This window comes from Erpetoichthys calabaricus, chromosome 1 (assembly GCF_900747795.2).
Source record: "Erpetoichthys calabaricus chromosome 1, fErpCal1.3, whole genome shotgun sequence".
Taxonomy (NCBI): domain Eukaryota; kingdom Metazoa; phylum Chordata; class Cladistia; order Polypteriformes; family Polypteridae; genus Erpetoichthys; species Erpetoichthys calabaricus.
This window is the reverse complement of record NC_041394.2, coordinates 353,744,131-353,762,162: the sequence shown is the minus strand read 5'-3', so window position 1 is coordinate 353,762,162 and position 18,032 is coordinate 353,744,131. Positions and strand designations below refer to the sequence as shown.

General features: G+C 41.3%; 1 protein-coding gene across 2 annotated transcripts; it reads left to right on the top strand.

Annotated features, from left to right (window-relative positions):
* Nucleotides 1-412: 412 nt before the first annotated feature.
* Nucleotides 413-17,612, top strand: LOC114669127 (gastrula zinc finger protein XlCGF7.1-like). Of its 2 annotated transcripts, XM_028825254.2 has the most exons (4): nt 421-512; nt 655-749; nt 4,175-4,620; nt 12,786-17,612. In XM_028825254.2, exons 3-4 carry the CDS (start codon nt 4,212-4,214, stop codon nt 13,316-13,318), a joined length of 942 nt encoding a protein of 313 aa, XP_028681087.1. In that variant the 5' UTR covers nt 421-512; nt 655-749; nt 4,175-4,211; the 3' UTR covers nt 13,319-17,612. The 2 variants fall into 2 exon arrangements, with proteins under 2 accessions (XP_051783251.1, XP_028681087.1); XM_051927291.1 differs by lacking the exon at nt 655-749 and having other exon boundaries at nt 413-512.
* The last annotated feature ends 420 nt before the right edge of the window (nt 17,613-18,032 follow it).

The following is an 18,032-nucleotide window of genomic DNA, read 5'->3' as shown; positions in this document are numbered from 1 at the left end:
ACTATACTTTCCAAGCAAAATTGTATGCAGATGGACGTTTCTAGTTTCTTTTCTCCTCTTTGAAGGCAAGTAAGGTTTACTTTGACTGATTGACGGTACAATCGAACGTTTTATGAGAAACTGCTGATTAGAAGAACGTTTTAGTTTTACACGCTTATCTTATATCGGCTCTTGAATCATTACAAACTTTCAAGCAAGCGAAAGATTTTTTGTCTTAAAAGTTCACATGGATTACACTTTACAAATGTTTTTTTTTTAATCATCCATTCATCGTTTGAAAGGAAAACTCGGCACTGAGACGGAAAAGACGGACAAGACGGACGGCCGCGCGCAGTTTCGAATAAACCAGAGCGAGTAATGCGCGTGCACGTAAATGGCGGCACAAACAACGTGTCCAGTGACGTCATCGTGTGCGACAAAAACATATAGGAGTAAACCCGAGGTGGAGGAAGAGACAGGGGGCTCTTGCCGTTGATTGTGTCGGCTTTATCGTTATCATCTGGAGACAGTGGGTAAGTTATACGTGTTCGGATCCGTCTCATTATGGATGTGAGCTTTTTTATTCGTTTTTTGTCAGTGGTACGGAACTTGAATAACGGCCAAGAGTAGCGTAAAGGACACTGATCGAGTGATTATTCTTTTTGCATTCTGCAGTTCCCGAGGGGAAAGGAAGTCGTCGGGTGTTTACAAGTGAGACAGGAGTGCAAACAAGTTTAGAAAGAATCCCTTCACTGTGGCACAGACAGAAGGTAAGTGCTCGGGGTCTGGGGACGACACTTTATGGATTGTGAGAGTTTTCAGTTAATGCACGGTACTTGAATGAGGGGCGAGCAGCGCGTTTGTGTCTATCAGCCCACCGCCGAGCTATGGTCGAGTGAATCCCTCTGTGGCTTCTTCTTTGTTAGTCAGCAGTGTTATCGCTTCACCTCAAGTAATCGAGTCCCATCTCTTCCTTACATCGCCGCCTCCTCCTCCTCCTGTTTGTACCTTTCTGTTTATTCCTTCAGTTGTGTCCGTTGTCGAATCCTCGACTTCGCACACGAAAGTGTATTCGGTTCGCGTTGTGCAGTTCAAAGTGACTGTGGAAAAGAATCCCAATACGAGCCCAAGAACTAATGCACAGATATATAGGGAAAGAAAATTCTAGAGGCATACTCTTAACTTGACTGTAGAAACGTAAATTGAATATCAATTGGCAAGAGTTTGAATCGGCTGCGCTAGATAAATATGTCTTCCCACAGCTGCCTGATCATTTATTTATTGTGACATATTTACTGTTAATCGCTGACAAAGGTGGCATCTAGCAAGTGTCCTTAGCCAACTGTTCTATCTGAATAAAAACGGTGGCTTCAGATTTGATCCTAACGCTATTCACTAGCATGGATTTCTAAATTTAATCCTCTTCACATAGCTTAGGAAGCACTTGAGGAGGTCTGAGTTACGTACCGCTCTGATGTCTTGCCCCTCGCAGCAGGAGTCACAACGTTTATTTTTGTAGCATATTTTCATAAGAACATAAGAAATTTAACAAATGCGAGGAGACCATTACATCCAAGTGTGTTCATTTCGCTAACTGTGCCAATGTCACATCCAGATGCTTCTTAACAACAACATTTATTTCTATAGCACATTTTCATACGAACAGTGTAGCTTTACAAAATGAAATAAGAATAAGAAGTTGATATAAAACATAAACAAGACTAGGCAATAATGGCTAATGACACCTGACTAGAATCCTACAAAATCCCTGACTTTATGCAAGTGTACCTATAAGAATTGATTTGAAGGTTTGAAGGCAAAAGGTAGTAACACCAAATATTGATTTGATTTAGATTTTTCTTTTGTTCGCTCACTTTGCATTTTGTAAATTGATAACAATTAACAATCATTATTTATATTTCTGAAAGCATTCTTTGTTTACAGCATTTTTTCACATCTGCCTAAAACTTTTGCACAGTACTGTATATAGATTACATTAGTTATAAAGAGATTACATTCTTATAGTTTTAATATCTTCATTAGATTATATTTTTTTGGTTAGATAGATAATCCTTATTTATTAATTCATAAGTGACTTTTTTTTATTTTTAAGCAAGAATTCAGAAAACGATCACATTGATTTATAATATCACAGGGTGTTCTGTTAGTATCAAGAGGACAGCATTTTCTCTTAAAAAAGAATGTAAGTTAATCACATAATTCTGTGCAAAAGCTTAATTGTTTTTCTACCTAAATGAAGAACAAATTCATATAGAAGTAATAAATCATATAGCTCTCTGCAGCATGATTAATACAAAATACAGTCCTTGGTATGTATGAGGTAACTACTTATAATCATTACAGTTTTTCTTCTTTCTCACCAAATAGACTAATAGAGATACATCCAAAATGTAGCTACAAAAAAGCTATTTTAAAATAATGTTTTTTTTTTTTATTATTATTATTGTACTGTATTAGCCAGGCAAATTTCTATTGGTAAAGTATGCCAAATTTTAGGTGCATAATGGCAAAATGGCCGCCTCACCACTTCTTTTCAGGTTGGCTCTTGGAATTATAAGCAGACATTCATTTGAAGATCTGAGGTTATGACTTGGAGTGTAAGGGGACGGACATTCAGAAATGTTAAGGCTTTGGTAACCATTAGTAAGATTTTAAAGTCTGTTCTAAATGACACGGGTAACCAGTGTAACAACGCTAAAACTGGTGTGATGTGTCAGATTTTCTTTTCCTAATTAAGATTTTGGATGTTGCATTCTGCACTAACTGTAACCAATTAATGTCTGTCTTGGGTACTAAGATTGTCTTAACTTCGACTTCATGGCCTGGTAGTTTTTTTTCCCAGATTCCCACAACTCTTTGCATAAATACGTGCTTCCTGGCTTCCGTCCTAAATGCATTTCCAGTGATGTCCTCATGTATGCAATTCACCCTTAAGCTGAAAGAATGTCATTGAATCTCCTTTATCAATGCCTTTGAGGACTTTAATAGCTGGATGAGGTCCCCATGCTCAGAATAGACAGGCCTAGCTCTCTGAGTCTGTCACAGTAGGACATGTCCTCGACCTCAGAGATGCACTTGGTTGGTCTCCTCTGCACAGCTGCTGTCTTTTTTTGACCGTGGCGACCAGAACTGCACACAATACTCCAGATGTGTTCCCACCAGTGCATCACATAATCTAAGCATAACATTCCTTGATTTATAGTCAACAGTTCTTACAATGTAGCATAACATTTTATTAGTCTTTTTAAATTGCTTCTGCACGTTGCTAAGATGATGGAAACATTTCCGCATTAACCAATATATGAAGAATGTTGCTCAAATTCCTTTACACGATGTCGGTGGAAGTTGCAAGAAAAAAACGTAAACATATTCGAGATAGATAAGACAATGAATGAATACATATCAAAAATAGTCGATAAGAATTCATCAATATGCCCACAGGTTTACATTACATCTAAAAGGTCAATCTGTAACCATTTTAAACGGATCTAGCCTTAGCTAAGAGAAGTCATCAGGTGGTCACCAACCTTCACGGAGTGTTTTAACCCTTGGCCACAGCACTGTTCATTTAGCAAGTCTGCAGTGTTGGTCAGTCACTGTCCCTTAAGCTTCCAGTTAAAGTCCTCTCTCATAAACCAGAGACAACAGAGGGCTCCTTCTCTCGCTCCTCCCAATCTCCTGCTCTGATGGTTTTCTCTTGTGGCCTCTCACTACAATTCTTGTCAACAGACTTCACACCAACTGAGCTGTGTAGCGTGTGGCCGGGGCACCGACACTACTCGGCGAGCCAGAGTCTGGAGGAGTGGAGGAGAAAACGAAAAGAATTGTGTTCTGTTTTGTAGTGCTGTGCTTTGGACTGTGCTAAACTTGTGGGAAACTGGGGAAGGGGGGGACCCCTTTGTTTAGTCCAAGTAGTGAATACTGCTGACCCACAACTGTGGAAGGTGGTCTTCTTGTTTCAGCCAGTTGGACCTTCACTCCACTCCCAAGTTTGTCTTTCACCTGATAATTCAACGTGAAGAATGATGCATTTCTGTCACCGTGTTCCAGTCCTGTGTTCTCTGAAATCTCAAACTTGATGTAAACCTTAACTAGAAGGGTTGTTGTAAAACTTACATGTCTTTAGATCTTAATAGATCCGTTTCTGTGGACTTAAATTTTGTTCTTTCCACAGAGAGAAAGGAAAAGCTACTCTTTACTGTAACGTCTAAATGGATGTGAAAGAAGAGACGTGTGAGGCTGACATAAATATCATGAAGCAATGGGCTGTACGTGTTAAGGTGGAGGAGGACAGTGGATGGGAGTCTGTCCACCTTAAACAGGAGAGGCTGTGCATTAAAGAAGAGGACTGTGACCTGGGGTCAGTGGGCATTAAAGAAGAGGTGGAAGAGACGACCATTAGCATTGAGACGCACAAATACGAACGTGTTGAGGAAGACGACCTTCCTGACGGGTGTCAAGGTGGAGCAGTGGCCGGGTTTGTCTCGTCTCAGGGCAGACGCTGTTCTTCCATCAAAGTGAAGTCTGAATCGTTACAGTCGGACACAAAGAGGACTGACGAGGTTCCAACTGTCCGAACTCTGGAAGATCAGACATCACCTACAAATAAGTCTGGAGAAAGTAAGTGTGAAGTAAATGTTAATATTGTAAGGTTCATGTGCTAACATTTTAGGCCTGTCCATGGTAAAGAGTGCTGGACGAAGGGATTGTTGAGCCCTTTGGATCTCCCTGGATCAAATCCTCCTAACAATGTGTTGTGATCTTCAAGTAAGCCTGGACAACAGGCAAACACAATTGTCGTAAAGTAATAAGACAAAGACAATTGTTAGTGTGATTTTCCCAAGTATATTATTCTTTTCGGTTTACTTCCTTTTTTTACATTTTCTTTATTGCACTATTTTAGATTCTGTTTGGAGAGTATAAGAAAGCAAACTGAAGATTTTTCATTTGTTTTTTTCCTGCTGTTACTCTTTTTCAATGGTTTACTTAACTCTTTTTAACTTCTATCTAATCATTTGAATAACTATAACTGTAAATCGGTGCTTGGTATATTGGAGTGCTCTTCATGATTTCCGTCTCACCTGTCACACAAACTCATGCTGGCCTTGCGCCCAGGGAGTGTACCCTGCCTGCTTTTTCTTGTAGGTCTAGCTCGGGGCGACACCAGACGTGAGCCATTAAATTTAAGAGACCTGAAAATGAACCCGCCATGCCAGTTGGCATCTCTTAGACACTGTCTTCGTGTGCACTGGCATAGCAATGGATTGTGCAGATTGTGCAAATCACAAAGGCCTACGAGCTTGGGGGGGTCCACTTGGGGCTGTATAGATTTAATAACTTACCCGTGTCTGCGTGGGTTTCCTCCGGGTGCTCTGGTTTCCTCCCACAGTCCAAAGACAAGGGTAGGTGCATTGGCAATCCTAACTTGTGCTTGGTGTGTGTGCCCTATGGTGGGCTGGCGCCCTGCTCGGGGTTTGTTCCTGCCTTGTGCCCTGTGCTGGCTGAGATGGGCTCCAGCAGACCCCCGTGACCCTGTGTTAGGATATAGCGGGTTGGACAATGACCGACCAACTGACTGATTTAATAACATAACTAAAACAGCGGTTTCACTGTCTCGATGCAGTGGCTTCAGCGTTCAATGTCTTGTTACCATGAAATCTGACCTCGATGGCTGATGGATTGTATGCTGCTGCCGATCTTCTTGTTGAACGCTATACTGTTGCACCGACATTTCACCGGCATTTTGCACTCAGTCGTTGTCGTTTCCATCCTGTCAGCCAAGTCAACTGTTCTCAAAGTAGCTGAACTGTTGCTGATAGATCACTGTGCTCCTTCATCTACGTTCAATGACGTTTGCACAGCTTACATGTTACCGCTGACTATACCAATGACTGTTGCAGTGTGTGAACGATTGTTCTTCAAGTTAAAACCCATCAAAAACGACCTCCGGAGCTCCACGTAACAAGACAGACTTGGTGGCTTGGCTGTACCCTGAATCAAAACGAGAGTGTCAGACAACTTGACGTGTCAACCATGGATGAGACTTTTGCGCAACAGAAGGCACGCAAGTGAGTATTTCAAGGTACAAGCTGTGGCAAACCCTTAACGGGAGCAGCCGAAAGAAGAAGAAGAAGAAGAAGTGATATTATTATTAAGTCATATGATTTGTGACTTGTCAAAAATCTGTAATTATCGTGTACCTTCTTCATAGTTTCTATTACTGTGCATTAGTGTCACTGCTGTGAGGATTTGTGAGCGTCACCAATTTGATGTCCATTTTCTCAAAAATTGTGTAAAACAGCTCGATTTTGTAGTAGTGTCCTGTCAGTCGGTGTTGCAAATTGAAATGGCTTCATTTTATGGCACTTTCTAGCTTAGGTTTCATTTTAATCACCTTCTTTCCTTCACAAAGTTGTCTTGGAAAAGTAAGCGGGTCCACGTTTTGCATATATTTATGTACTAGTACTGCTACCCACACCTCCCACACTCCATTCCCACAGTTTACTTTATTTTTTGCTAACACACAGTGGCCGTAATAAAGCGATTTAAAAACTTATTCCAAATTTCATGGTTGTCACCAATGTGTGATCAATGTGTGATAGTGACGCGGTCGTGGACGCCACTGTCCAGCTGGCCCCTAGGATCTAATTGTGAATAAATTACTAACAGTTATGCTAGGAAGGAGGGGCCCACCACAGGGCGCTGCTCATGTGCGTCAGTAAGTGTCGAAAATACAAGCTTCCCAGAAGGAATTTCACACAAACGCCCTTCATTTGTGGTAGCTCCCATTGAGACAATATGGAGATCATCTTTATTACCTTCATTCACTTTCATGCAACTCTGATTTATCATATCCATTCAATGCATAAAATGTAAACTGTCCCAGTGGAAAATGATGATTGTCATCTGTGGCTTACGTGGAGCAAATCGATAAACGCTTCATGTGTTGGCTTTGCAGCTACCTTTCATCAGGTTGGCGTATTAGGGTGGTTGATGTGCCCCACTGACCCTTAACACTAGAATCCCTGAACCTACAATAAAACTTGTAATCCCGGCTCACTTTAAATCCCTTTGCACCTCTCCGTCAGCGTCTTTTGTGTTGTAAATGTGTCGATCAGCGCAGGCAGCCTGCTGTCCCATCACCCCACAGACGGAGCTCAGCTCGGACAAAACGTTCTCCCAGCTCAAGTCTGTTGATCTCGATGTGAGGTGCCTGTAGTTGTAGAGGGTAAATAATATATCATATTTGGATCACATGCATTTCACGTGTGTTCTGTGTCTACAAAGATCTGGGTAAGTGTAGGATGACAGGAAATGCGAGAAATGCAAGAAATGCTGAACACATACCTAAAGCAGAAACTTTTTGCATGTAATACTAATAAAGACTTTTAGTCCAAATATCAAATAAACACGTGATCTTTTATTCAAGAATATAACCAAAGGGGGGAAGGGGTCGGGGGGGGGGGGGGGTTTGGGGGCTGGGGGGTTGGAATCAATTTACATGTTGCTGTCAGTGACTTACAAACCCAAATTCAAATGTCAATTGACAGAATGTTAATCCGTATTCTTGAGTGGTGCAGAGGTCTGAGCTCCCGCCTTATAATAAAAAGGTTGCCGGTTCGAGACTAGGCGTTTTGAGTAGTGAGCTGCTATTATTATTATTATTATTATTATTATTAATAATATAATAAAAACATACATTTGATTTGAATCTGTAACACCCGGTGTAAATTTTGGCTGCTTGTGAAAGTTAGCACTTTATTATTCAGTTTTATTCTTTCAGTGACGTTCACGTGGTACAATGAACTTGCCTCTCCCTCTCTGGGTTGATGGCATTTATCTCCATTCTTTTCACAAGAGCAGCGATGTGGCTGATGCCTGCTCAGAACTATTTGTTGCACCAGCAATCAAAGATATGATGTCCCGTGACGGCTATCAGACTGGACAAAGGCAGGACCGTAGCAACAGACGGCTTCTTCACAGCGCTTTCGCTGGCTAATAGACTGCTAGACTGCAGCGCAACTCTGCTTGGCACCGTAAGTAAAATGGGACTTACATCTGCAGCTAAAGTCACTTCAGTATGCGAGCAATTCACGACGCGAGTGTTTAGATCTGGCAGTGCCATGATGATCCACTGTGGCGACCCCTAACGAAAGCAGCCGAAAGAAGAAAAAGAATTGATGACAGAAACTGAAGAGTTTCATTTGAACAATACAATTTGTTTTGTGTACAATTTCACAATTGCAAAACTCTCTGAAAGGAAAATTCCTGCAAAATCAATTTTGAGGGAATTAATGGCTCATGGCTAGTAATTTATTTTCTAATTGTAATTTATTCGTACTGTAAAAAAATAAGATGACTGTATTGATCAGCACGTCACATTTTTGTTTGTTCAAGGGCTAACGCAGGCTGAAATATGTTTATACCTTAGTTTAGAAAATAATAACGTTAGTGTCCGTCATTTAAGAAGACGGTTAGCTTCAGCTGTATAGGCGTCACAATCTAAGCGAGCCTGATGCCAGGAGCAAAGGTTAAGTTTTGTTTTCTCGAGATCTCGACAAAATTACTATGTTATCTCGAGGAGACAATTTAAAAAAAAAAAATAACAATCTTGCACATACTCACTCGGCTTCCGTACACATCTCTATACTGGAATGGCATTGCTATTAATTCAGCAGATGCCTTTATCCGAGGCGACTTACAAAACAAGTAATAATATGTACAAGAGTGAAAGTGCAAGCATCCAAGCAACCGAGAACAAGGAAGCAGAACTACTAGATAATTACAGCTACACCTGGACTAAGACACACATCAGTATCCTTATTGATAAGATCCTCTTTGTCAGAAAGATAGCAGCTGCCCAGTAGGAGCAAAACTAAGTATTATAAAAAGGTGTGCTTCAAAAGATGCCTAAGTTGGTAGATAAAGGGAGATCACAGCTTTCGAGCGAGAATGGAGAAACGGTGTCCAGTCTTGTTATGTCTGGCAACAGAGGGGATGGTCAGCAGACAGGCAGAGGTGGAATGGAGACTTCATGAAGGGATGTAAGGAGAGACCAGGGTTGCCTGGTCCTTCAAAAAAAATTATAGCCCAAGGATAGCTAAAGAATACTGTACCATCTTCTTGTTCTTCTTCTTCTTCTTTCGGCTGCTCTAGATAGACAAATAGATAGATACTTTATTAATCCCCAAGGGGAAATTCACAATTATACCCTAATCACAATGGTTGCTACAGCAGATATTTTTTTTCCATATCTTTCTGTCCTCTCCATCTTCTTCTGTTACACTCATCACCTGCATGTCCTCTCTCACCACATCCATAAACCTTCTCTTAGGCCTTCCTCTTCCCTGGCAGCTCTATCCTTAGCATCCTTCTCCCAATATACTCAGCATCTCTCCTCTGCACATGTGCAAACCAACACAATCTCACCTCACTGACTTTGTCTCCCAACCGTCCAACTTGAGCTGACCCTCTAATATCCTCATTTCTAATCTTGTCCATCCTCGTCACCCCCAATGTAAATATTAGCATCCTTAACTCTGCCACCTCCAGCTCTGTCTCCTGCTCTCTGGTCAGTGCCACCGTCTCCAACCCATATAACACAGCTGGTCTCACTACCGTCCTGTAGACCTTCCCTTTGACTCTTGCTAGTACCCATCTGTCACAAATCACTCCTGACACTTTTCTCCATCCACTCCACCCTGCCTGAACTCTCTTCTTCACCTCTCTTCCACAATCCCCATTACTCTGTACTGTTGAACTCAAGTACTTAAACTCCTCCACCTTCGCCAACTCTACTCCCTGCATCCTCACCATTCCTCTTACTTCCCTCTCATTTACACACATGTATACTGTCTTGTTCCTACTGACCTTCATTCCTCTCCTCTCTAGAGCAGATCTCCACCTCTCCAGGGTCTCCTCAACCTGCTCCGTACTCTTGCTACAGATCACAATGTCATCAGCAAACATCATAGTCCACGGGGGCTCCTGTCTAATCTCGTCTGTCAACCTGTCCATCACCATTGCAAATAAGAAAGGGCTCAGAGCCGATCCCTGATGTAATCCCACCTCCACCTTGAATGCATCCGTCACTCCTACCGCAGACCTCACCACTGTCAAACTTTCCTCGTACATATCCTGTACCACTCTTACGTACTTCTCTGCCACTCCCGACTTCCTCATACAATACCACAGCTCCTCACAAGGCACCCTGTCATATGCTTTCTCCAGGTCCACAAAGACATAATGCAACTCCTTCTGGCCTTCTCTAAACTTCTCCATCAACATCCTCAGAGCAAACATCACATCTGTGGTGCTCTTTCTTGGCATGAAACCACACTGCTACATGCTAATCATTACTTCCCTTCTAAAGAATAAAATAAAGCTAAAAGAATACCTAATTTAAACAAAAAAAGATAAAATAATAAAATAAAAGTTTGAAAAGCAGGGTTAATCATTTGAGAGCGAGAGGTTTTAGGTACATATCATCGAGGCCAAGGGGATTTGTGATTCTCCTCAGAGATGTTTGAGAGTGACAGAATGGGTATATAACTGAAATTTTACAATGATAAAGTACATCTACAAGTGCAAATGGCTGGGGTAAGGGGTGCTGGGTGGATGAAAAATGCATGGTAATAATGTGAAGAAGGGGGAGTTGAAAAACAGTGCAAAATTGATTAAATATTAAAGGGGGGGGGGGAGGCTAAAAAACCCTACCCACAAAAGCCTATATTTCCCCCACAGATGCCAATCAAAAGCAACCCATTTGTGCAGGAAACCTGCAGACCTGGCAACACTGGGAGAGACCAAAGATTGGGGATATTGAGTTGCAGAACTGATCAGATAGTAGTAGGTCAAGACAAGGGTTTTGAACTGGACCCATGCAAAAACAGGGAGCCAATAGAGAGACTAAAGCAGAGGAGTAGCAGGAGTGGAGGAGGAGGAGGAAGAAGAAGCTGGCAAGGTCTGATAGCAGCTAAAGGAAGTGGTGCCAGCTGAGCCTTGCAATAGTCCATCTGAGAGACCTGAAACAAGGAGTTGTGTGTCATAATTACTTTGGTGGGATTAAATCCTTTGAATACTATAAGGGGGGAGGGGGGGAAACGACAGGACTAGGTCATTGAAAATATACATTTGATGTATAAAAGTGATATAGAGAGCAAATACAAGATGTCTGGCCTTGAAAGATTAAGTTTAAGGCGATGATCACTCTCATCGGGGTCTACAGAAATGTGGAGGTCAGCAATCTTTGTGCTGCTATAACACAATGGGTGAGGGAGATTGTGTGGAGTCATCACTGACATTCTACCTTCTCATAAGTGCAATAGAAAAAAATATATAAGAAAAGTCCGCAAAAGAAATCTGTTTCTTCTGTCCCGATTGGCGACTTTTTAAAAACCGATCACACGGGGGACGTGTACTAAATTTGCATGAGTCCAGCAGTGGACACTCGACAGACCTTTCTACTGCAATTATTTTGATGCTCTGCTACATGTGATACTTTCTGTTGTTGAAAAAATTTCATTATTTTTGGCTTGTTTTTTCCTGGACAAAGCGTAACGCTAAGGAGGTTAAGTGCTGTCTTACGCTGTCTTACCTACTTTCTGTGTAAGAAGTGAAATGTTTGTAATGTCTGTATGTTGTCTTTTATGCACCTGTCTTTTATGTCTGCACATTGAGCCTGGAGAGATGCAATTTCATTCAGCTATACATCCGTTGTTGTACTGTTGTATGGTATGAATGACAATAAAGGTCACTTACTTACTTAAAATTATATGTTGTTGTTACTTTAATTGATTAAGTAACATGTTAACGATATGTGAGGACACTTTTCTGAAATATGGTTCACAAACTGTGACCTATCTTGTCAACTGGGTGTTTCACACATCATCTCTTTTAGTCTAAATAGCACCTAAATAAAATAAAAAAATTTAAATAAATTATATTAAAATATTATTAAAATGTAAAATATATTTTATTTTACCTAAATTAAACAAATAAAATAATCTAAATACCACCTGCATTTCAGAACAAGTCATCCACGTGAAGGTAAGCATGTTGGGCCCAGCCAGTACTTGGATAGGAGACCATCTATAAAATCTGCTTGGAGGGGCTTCTGGAAGAGGTGTTGGTGAGGCCAGCAGAGGACTCTTACCCAACATTTTTTTTGTGCGAGTCTCCCAATGTCTCAGTGCAGTGTTGGGACCCTTTGCCATGAAAACGACACAGTCCTTCAGATGAGACATAAAACTGAGGTCCTGGCTCTCTTATCGTCATGAAAGTTCCCTGGGCATCCTTCATAAAAAGTAGGGTGTATTCCAATGTCCTGTCTAAATTGCCCACCATGGCCTAGTCATTCTGGCCCACTTATCAACCTTGGTCTCTGATTGGCTAACTTTGTCAGCACTTCACCACATAACAGCTAACGTGTGGCGAGCGTACTGCGCAAAATGTCTGCCGACGCATCATGCAGGTGTATACTGCACATTAGTTGTGGTTGAAGTGGCTCCCCACTCACTATGTAAAGTGTTTTGATTAGCGAGAAAAGTGATATATAAATGTAAAATTTTTTTTTTTTTTTTCTAGTGATTATGCTAACATGATGAGTATTTGTAATAAAGAAAGTAAAATTAACATCTTGAGGGGCTGTGCGCGTCTGTTGCAAATCCTTATGCTTGTAAAAGGTTGTCCATAACTCCACCCAGCATTAATTTAATGTTATGAATTATTGTCAATAACAGGACACTGAATTAAAAAATGTTTTGTTTTTTCTTTTCAAACTTCAGGAATCAAACCTCACTGCTGTTCTGAATGTGGCAAACAGTTCAGTCACCGGTGCACTCTCCTGAGACACATTCGAATTCACACCGGAGAGAAGCTTTATTCCTGTTTTGAATGTGGCAGAGAGTTTCTACAAAGAAGCCATCTTGAGAGCCACATTAGAATCCACACCGGAGAGAAGCCATATTGCTGCTTTGAATGCGGCCGGGAGTTTTCGGAAAGAAGCCATCTTCAAAGCCACACAAAAATTCACACAGGAGAGAAACCGTATTGCTGCTTGCAGTGTGGCAAACAATTCTGTCGCCGGAGTCATCTCTGGAGACACATTAAGATTCATACAGGTGAGAAGCCGTATTCCTGTTCCGACTGTGGCAAGAAGTTTTTGACAATGAGCAACCTTCGGAGCCACACAAGAATTCACACCGGAGAGAAGCCATATTGCTGTTCTGAATGTGGCAAACGGTTTGCGCATCTGAACAGTCTTAAGATGCACTCTTCAGTTCATATAGGAGAGAAGGAGGAAATTCTGAAGGATTAAGTTGTTTGGTGAAGAAGGAAGAAATGGAGGAATGAATGAGATTTAACCCTCTGAACTACTTGGGTCTTGATGAGTACCTTCATATGAGGGGCTTCATTGTGCAAGATCTACACCAAATCTCATAAAGGCAAAACTACCCTTCTAGTATGAAAAGGACCCCAAAAAAAATCAATCATTCAGACTGCACATTTCTCAAGATGAAAAGATGGCCATCCTCTTTCTTGGCACTTGGGAAGCTAATGGTGATAGCAGGAGTGCGAGACCTGCAATGTGGTGGAAGTCCAGATGGACAGTGTTGCTGGCAACATCACTGTGGAACTGATCAGACCACGAAAGGACAACTTGAAAAAGAAATTGAGAGGGCTGGACACAGTCCATTGGTCTCTTGAAGATAAAGAGGAAACCACATCTTGCTACGTTTTTATGTTAAATCCAACTAGAGGATATGCCTTGATGGCTTGTATGAAATTGTAATCTTCATCCCTATACTCCATTAAGTAAGGTGATTAATGTAAAGCAAAGATCACTAATTGAATTAGTTACACAGAGAAAGTAGATAAGTTAAAAGAAACGAAAAATCTACAAAGAACAGAGAGAGATGAATCAATGCAGGAAAAACAAATCAACACGCATAAGCAATGAGAGAACACCAGCCAAAGGTTTTGGATGAAACTAAGAAGGGGGACCTCCTTATGCTGTGGCATGTTTGTGAAAGGAATAAAATAAGTATAGAGAATGCTCTTCTAAACAGTAGAAAAGACCCCCTCAGTAGAGGACAACAAAATCCAGGAAATTAAAGATGATCTCCTGGACCTCATTGATATAGACGACTACATATTAGGAGAAGTTATTTAAAATATTAACAATACCAGATAAAGAACTATAGCTAAGGTCAACAAGGCCATAACAGAAATTAAGCAAAGCCAACCGCAAATGGTGGGACATAAGAGACCACGGGATCAGAACTGAGCAGCAAATCCCATCACACCTACTGTGCCAGTGCAGAGGAAAGTCAAAGTAAGGAGAAATGGACCACGCTACAGTCCACCATGGATGGAATAATCGACAAAGGGATGTGTCACAGTCAAAGCTAGAGGGAAGGTGTGAAATGGCAACTTCATATAACAACTGGTGTCCCATATGAAGAGTTGAATTTCACAGAGGAAAATTACAAATTCAGAATCCTAGCAGAGGTTCGGAGGTTAAGAAAGTGCAGAACAAGAGTATTCAGGGGTAATCGGAAAAATGTTGTACATAATGTTGGGTGGGATACCCTTGAAGTACCTACACCACCAGATGATAGAGATTTACATGTTTTAAAGAACACCATCATAAAAAAGCTGACTGGTTAAGAAAACTATAGACTGACCTAGGATTGAAGGAACTTTAAGAAATGGAGTGGCCCGAGTTGGCAATCGGTGAACAAGAAACCTAACTGGTAGACACTCAAATTAGACGGCCTACCCAACTTTTGGCTCAAACATTTCGTAGCAGTGCATCAGGATGTGGTTGAATATGGCAATGTGTTTGTGAAACATCTGCAGATGACGCCACAGAGGCTGACCACAGGAGATGCATCTCTGCTTCCAACATTAGAGCAAACCAAAACACCAAATGACTACCATACCTTAACTTGCTTGTCCACTGCATACAGAGCAGTAGGTGCCACCAGAACTTATCTTCTGGATCACAATTAACGTAATGGCAAGAGAGCAGAAGGGAAAGCAAATAAAGGTCATACGGCACAAAGGTCCAGCGGTTATTAAGTAACATAATTATGGAGCACTTCAAGATGGACCAATGTCTGAGCATGGCATGGATAGAATTAAAAGTAAATAAATAAATAATAATAATCCTTGATGTTGTACCACATGGCTGGATCTTTAAATGCTGCCATCAGAAGTTTCATCTCCATCACTCTGTGCCACTTTCCAGCAACCCTGCAGCTCCACTGTGACAAGGACCGGATCAAATCATAAATACAAAAATAAGAGGAGCAACATTCCACGTAGACTTCTGATCACCATTCTTGTAAACCCACAAAGCACCCTCAACCTCTGCTCAACCCTAGATCTCGAAATGAACTGAACCCACAAACGTTTCACTCGCAAGTTTCTTATGGATGAGTTGAAGCTACACAGCACCGTAGAAGAATAACTGCACTTGGTAAAACATTTTTTACTCGCTGACAGTCCTTGCCTTGACATTCAGTTTTAAAATTCTAGACTGGCCTGGAAGCGATTCCCACAAACTGCACACCAACACAAGAAAACTGTTGCATGCTCCAGAGATCAACATTAGAGATTTTACATCATGAGATCTGAAGAAATTTTTGGCCTGTGGGAAACGGATTACATATTCAGATCAACACTCACAGTGGACCTGACCTGATGCACTCTACGGAATTGAAACGTATGGAAAGTTGTAACCGTCAAATAAAAAATGTTGAGAAAGTGAAGGCATACCGGACATTCTCCTGCCCTGTGTGCAGTTAGTCAGTAGGACTTGCTAGGCAGCCGAATTGACAATTTCTTAAATTGGACCAACAGAAAAGACAATTGGCAAAACCACAGATAGTCAATAGGGCCTGGCAGCAGACATCAAACGTGAGGCCGCAGCCAGACCCCTCTCAATATGGTGGAAAGTGTGCTGCCCTCCTGCTACAGCCTTGTGTAGACCAGGAACGTACCCTGGTGTGTGTGTGTGTGTGTGTGTATCCTGTTGATATCGTTATTGTAAAGGGAGGAATGCCATTGTTCTATATATGTGACAACTTGAATCTTGCACCTATAAACCTTGCACATTTTTTTTTTTCTTTTTGCTTAACTTCTCCTGCTACTCCAGTTTTCCTCCTTCAAATTCTTAAAAAAAGTACATATAATTTTAATGCATGTTAGACATGAAATAAAAAATTACATAATTTAAATCAACTGAGTAAAATTAGCATGCAGTCACAAATGTCAACTCTGCTATCTTTCCGGGAAACGTTTTTGGTGCCGTGGCTAAAGAGTGTAGGACACAATTGATTATTGCCCATGACAACTTCATGCTCTTAACCCTCTGGTTACCAATCCCACCTGCCATTGTGTCCATCCCCTCCAATTGGGGCTTAACGTCATGACGCCAGCCACATGTCACACCCCCTTTCCCAGAATTCTCCTCCTAGGGAGTTCCCAACTAGCATGCGTGAACCGGCAGACATGCCGTCTCTCTCCCTCTCTCTCCAGTAAGCATTCCCGTAATAACCGATTTCCTGGGTCTTCTAACACTTGCGACTTTCCATCAAATGAGCAAACCTTCTGTTTACCTGCAGTGTCCACGTGGCACAGTTTGTTCACACCTGTGTATCTGCTAAGCCGCCATCTTACCAGAGCTCCTTGTTCCTGTACTTCCTCTTCTGCCCAAAGGTAAACGCTTCTCTTCTTAGCTATTTAAACATTAAGGAACATTAAGAAAGATGACTATAAATAGGCACTATATATAAAAAAAAATGTATTATTATTATTATTATTATTAAATAGTTACTTTCATTCACTCATTGCTATCCCGTGACACGACCCATCACAGCCTGCAAAATTCTCTTTCCAGCGGCACCCAGTTGACGGGTTGGTATTTCCATCCCAAACAGTCCCTGTGGGAAAGAGAGTAGAAATTTTATTTAGTGGACGTTTACGAAACCAAGAATGGGTTGGCCTGCACTTATTAGTTTTTAAGTTTTCTGCCTTGTGATGCCCTGTCTGCTGTATCCAAATTAAGATCTGAGCCGCTTAACTGCTTTCTGCATCAGCGGGTTCCGATTCACGGCTGCCACGTTAGACTGCTTGTGAAGGATCGACCATACCGTGGCGCTATACGTTACTCGGAGTGCACAGTTCCATTTTTATTTACATGGTTGTGTGTTTTCTCTCCATTTGTCGCAGAACTCCACTCCATTGAGGAGGTTGTTGCCTTGCATTATACGTCCGTGATACGCCACGTTACACTATGGTTAAGGTTAGGGTTGGGGGAGGAGTTATCTGACTCAAGTCGAGTTAACCAGGTGACAAAAACCTGCAATCCAATTGGCTACTGAATCGCATAGCAGTGGAGGTCTGCAATGTTTAATTTCACACTGTTTTGTTGACCCCCCCCCCCCCTTTTCTTTTTCATTCTTATTTTTTAAATATCGTTCTTGTAAACGATTCCCTGGTTAAAATGTCACGCTTGAGCTTGTATTTATATGTGTACTGTATATGAAATGGAGAAGTTATCTTACCTGAAATGTTTAAACTTTATTAAACTCATCCGTCTTGCACATTTTTGTCCACGCGCCATAACTTTGAAGACCTACCGCTTGCAGAGGCTTAGTGTTTCGGATGAACTCTTCTAATGGTAAGTTCAGCGGTTTAACAGCTGCCTTTGCATGTTTGTGTTTTAACCGAAGTATTTAGATAGATCTTTATTAATCCCAATGGGAAATTCACATTCTCCAGCAGCAGCATACTGATACAATAAATAATATTAAAGAATGATAATAATGCAGGTGAAAAACAGACAATAACTATGTATAATGTTAAATGTTAACGTTTACCCCCCGGGTGGAATTGAAGAGTCGCATAGTTTGGAGGAGGAACGATCTCCTCAATCTGTCAGTGGAGCAGGACATTGACAGCAGTCTGTCGCTGAAGCTGCTCTTCTGTCTGGAGATGATACTGTTTAGTGGATTCTCCATAAT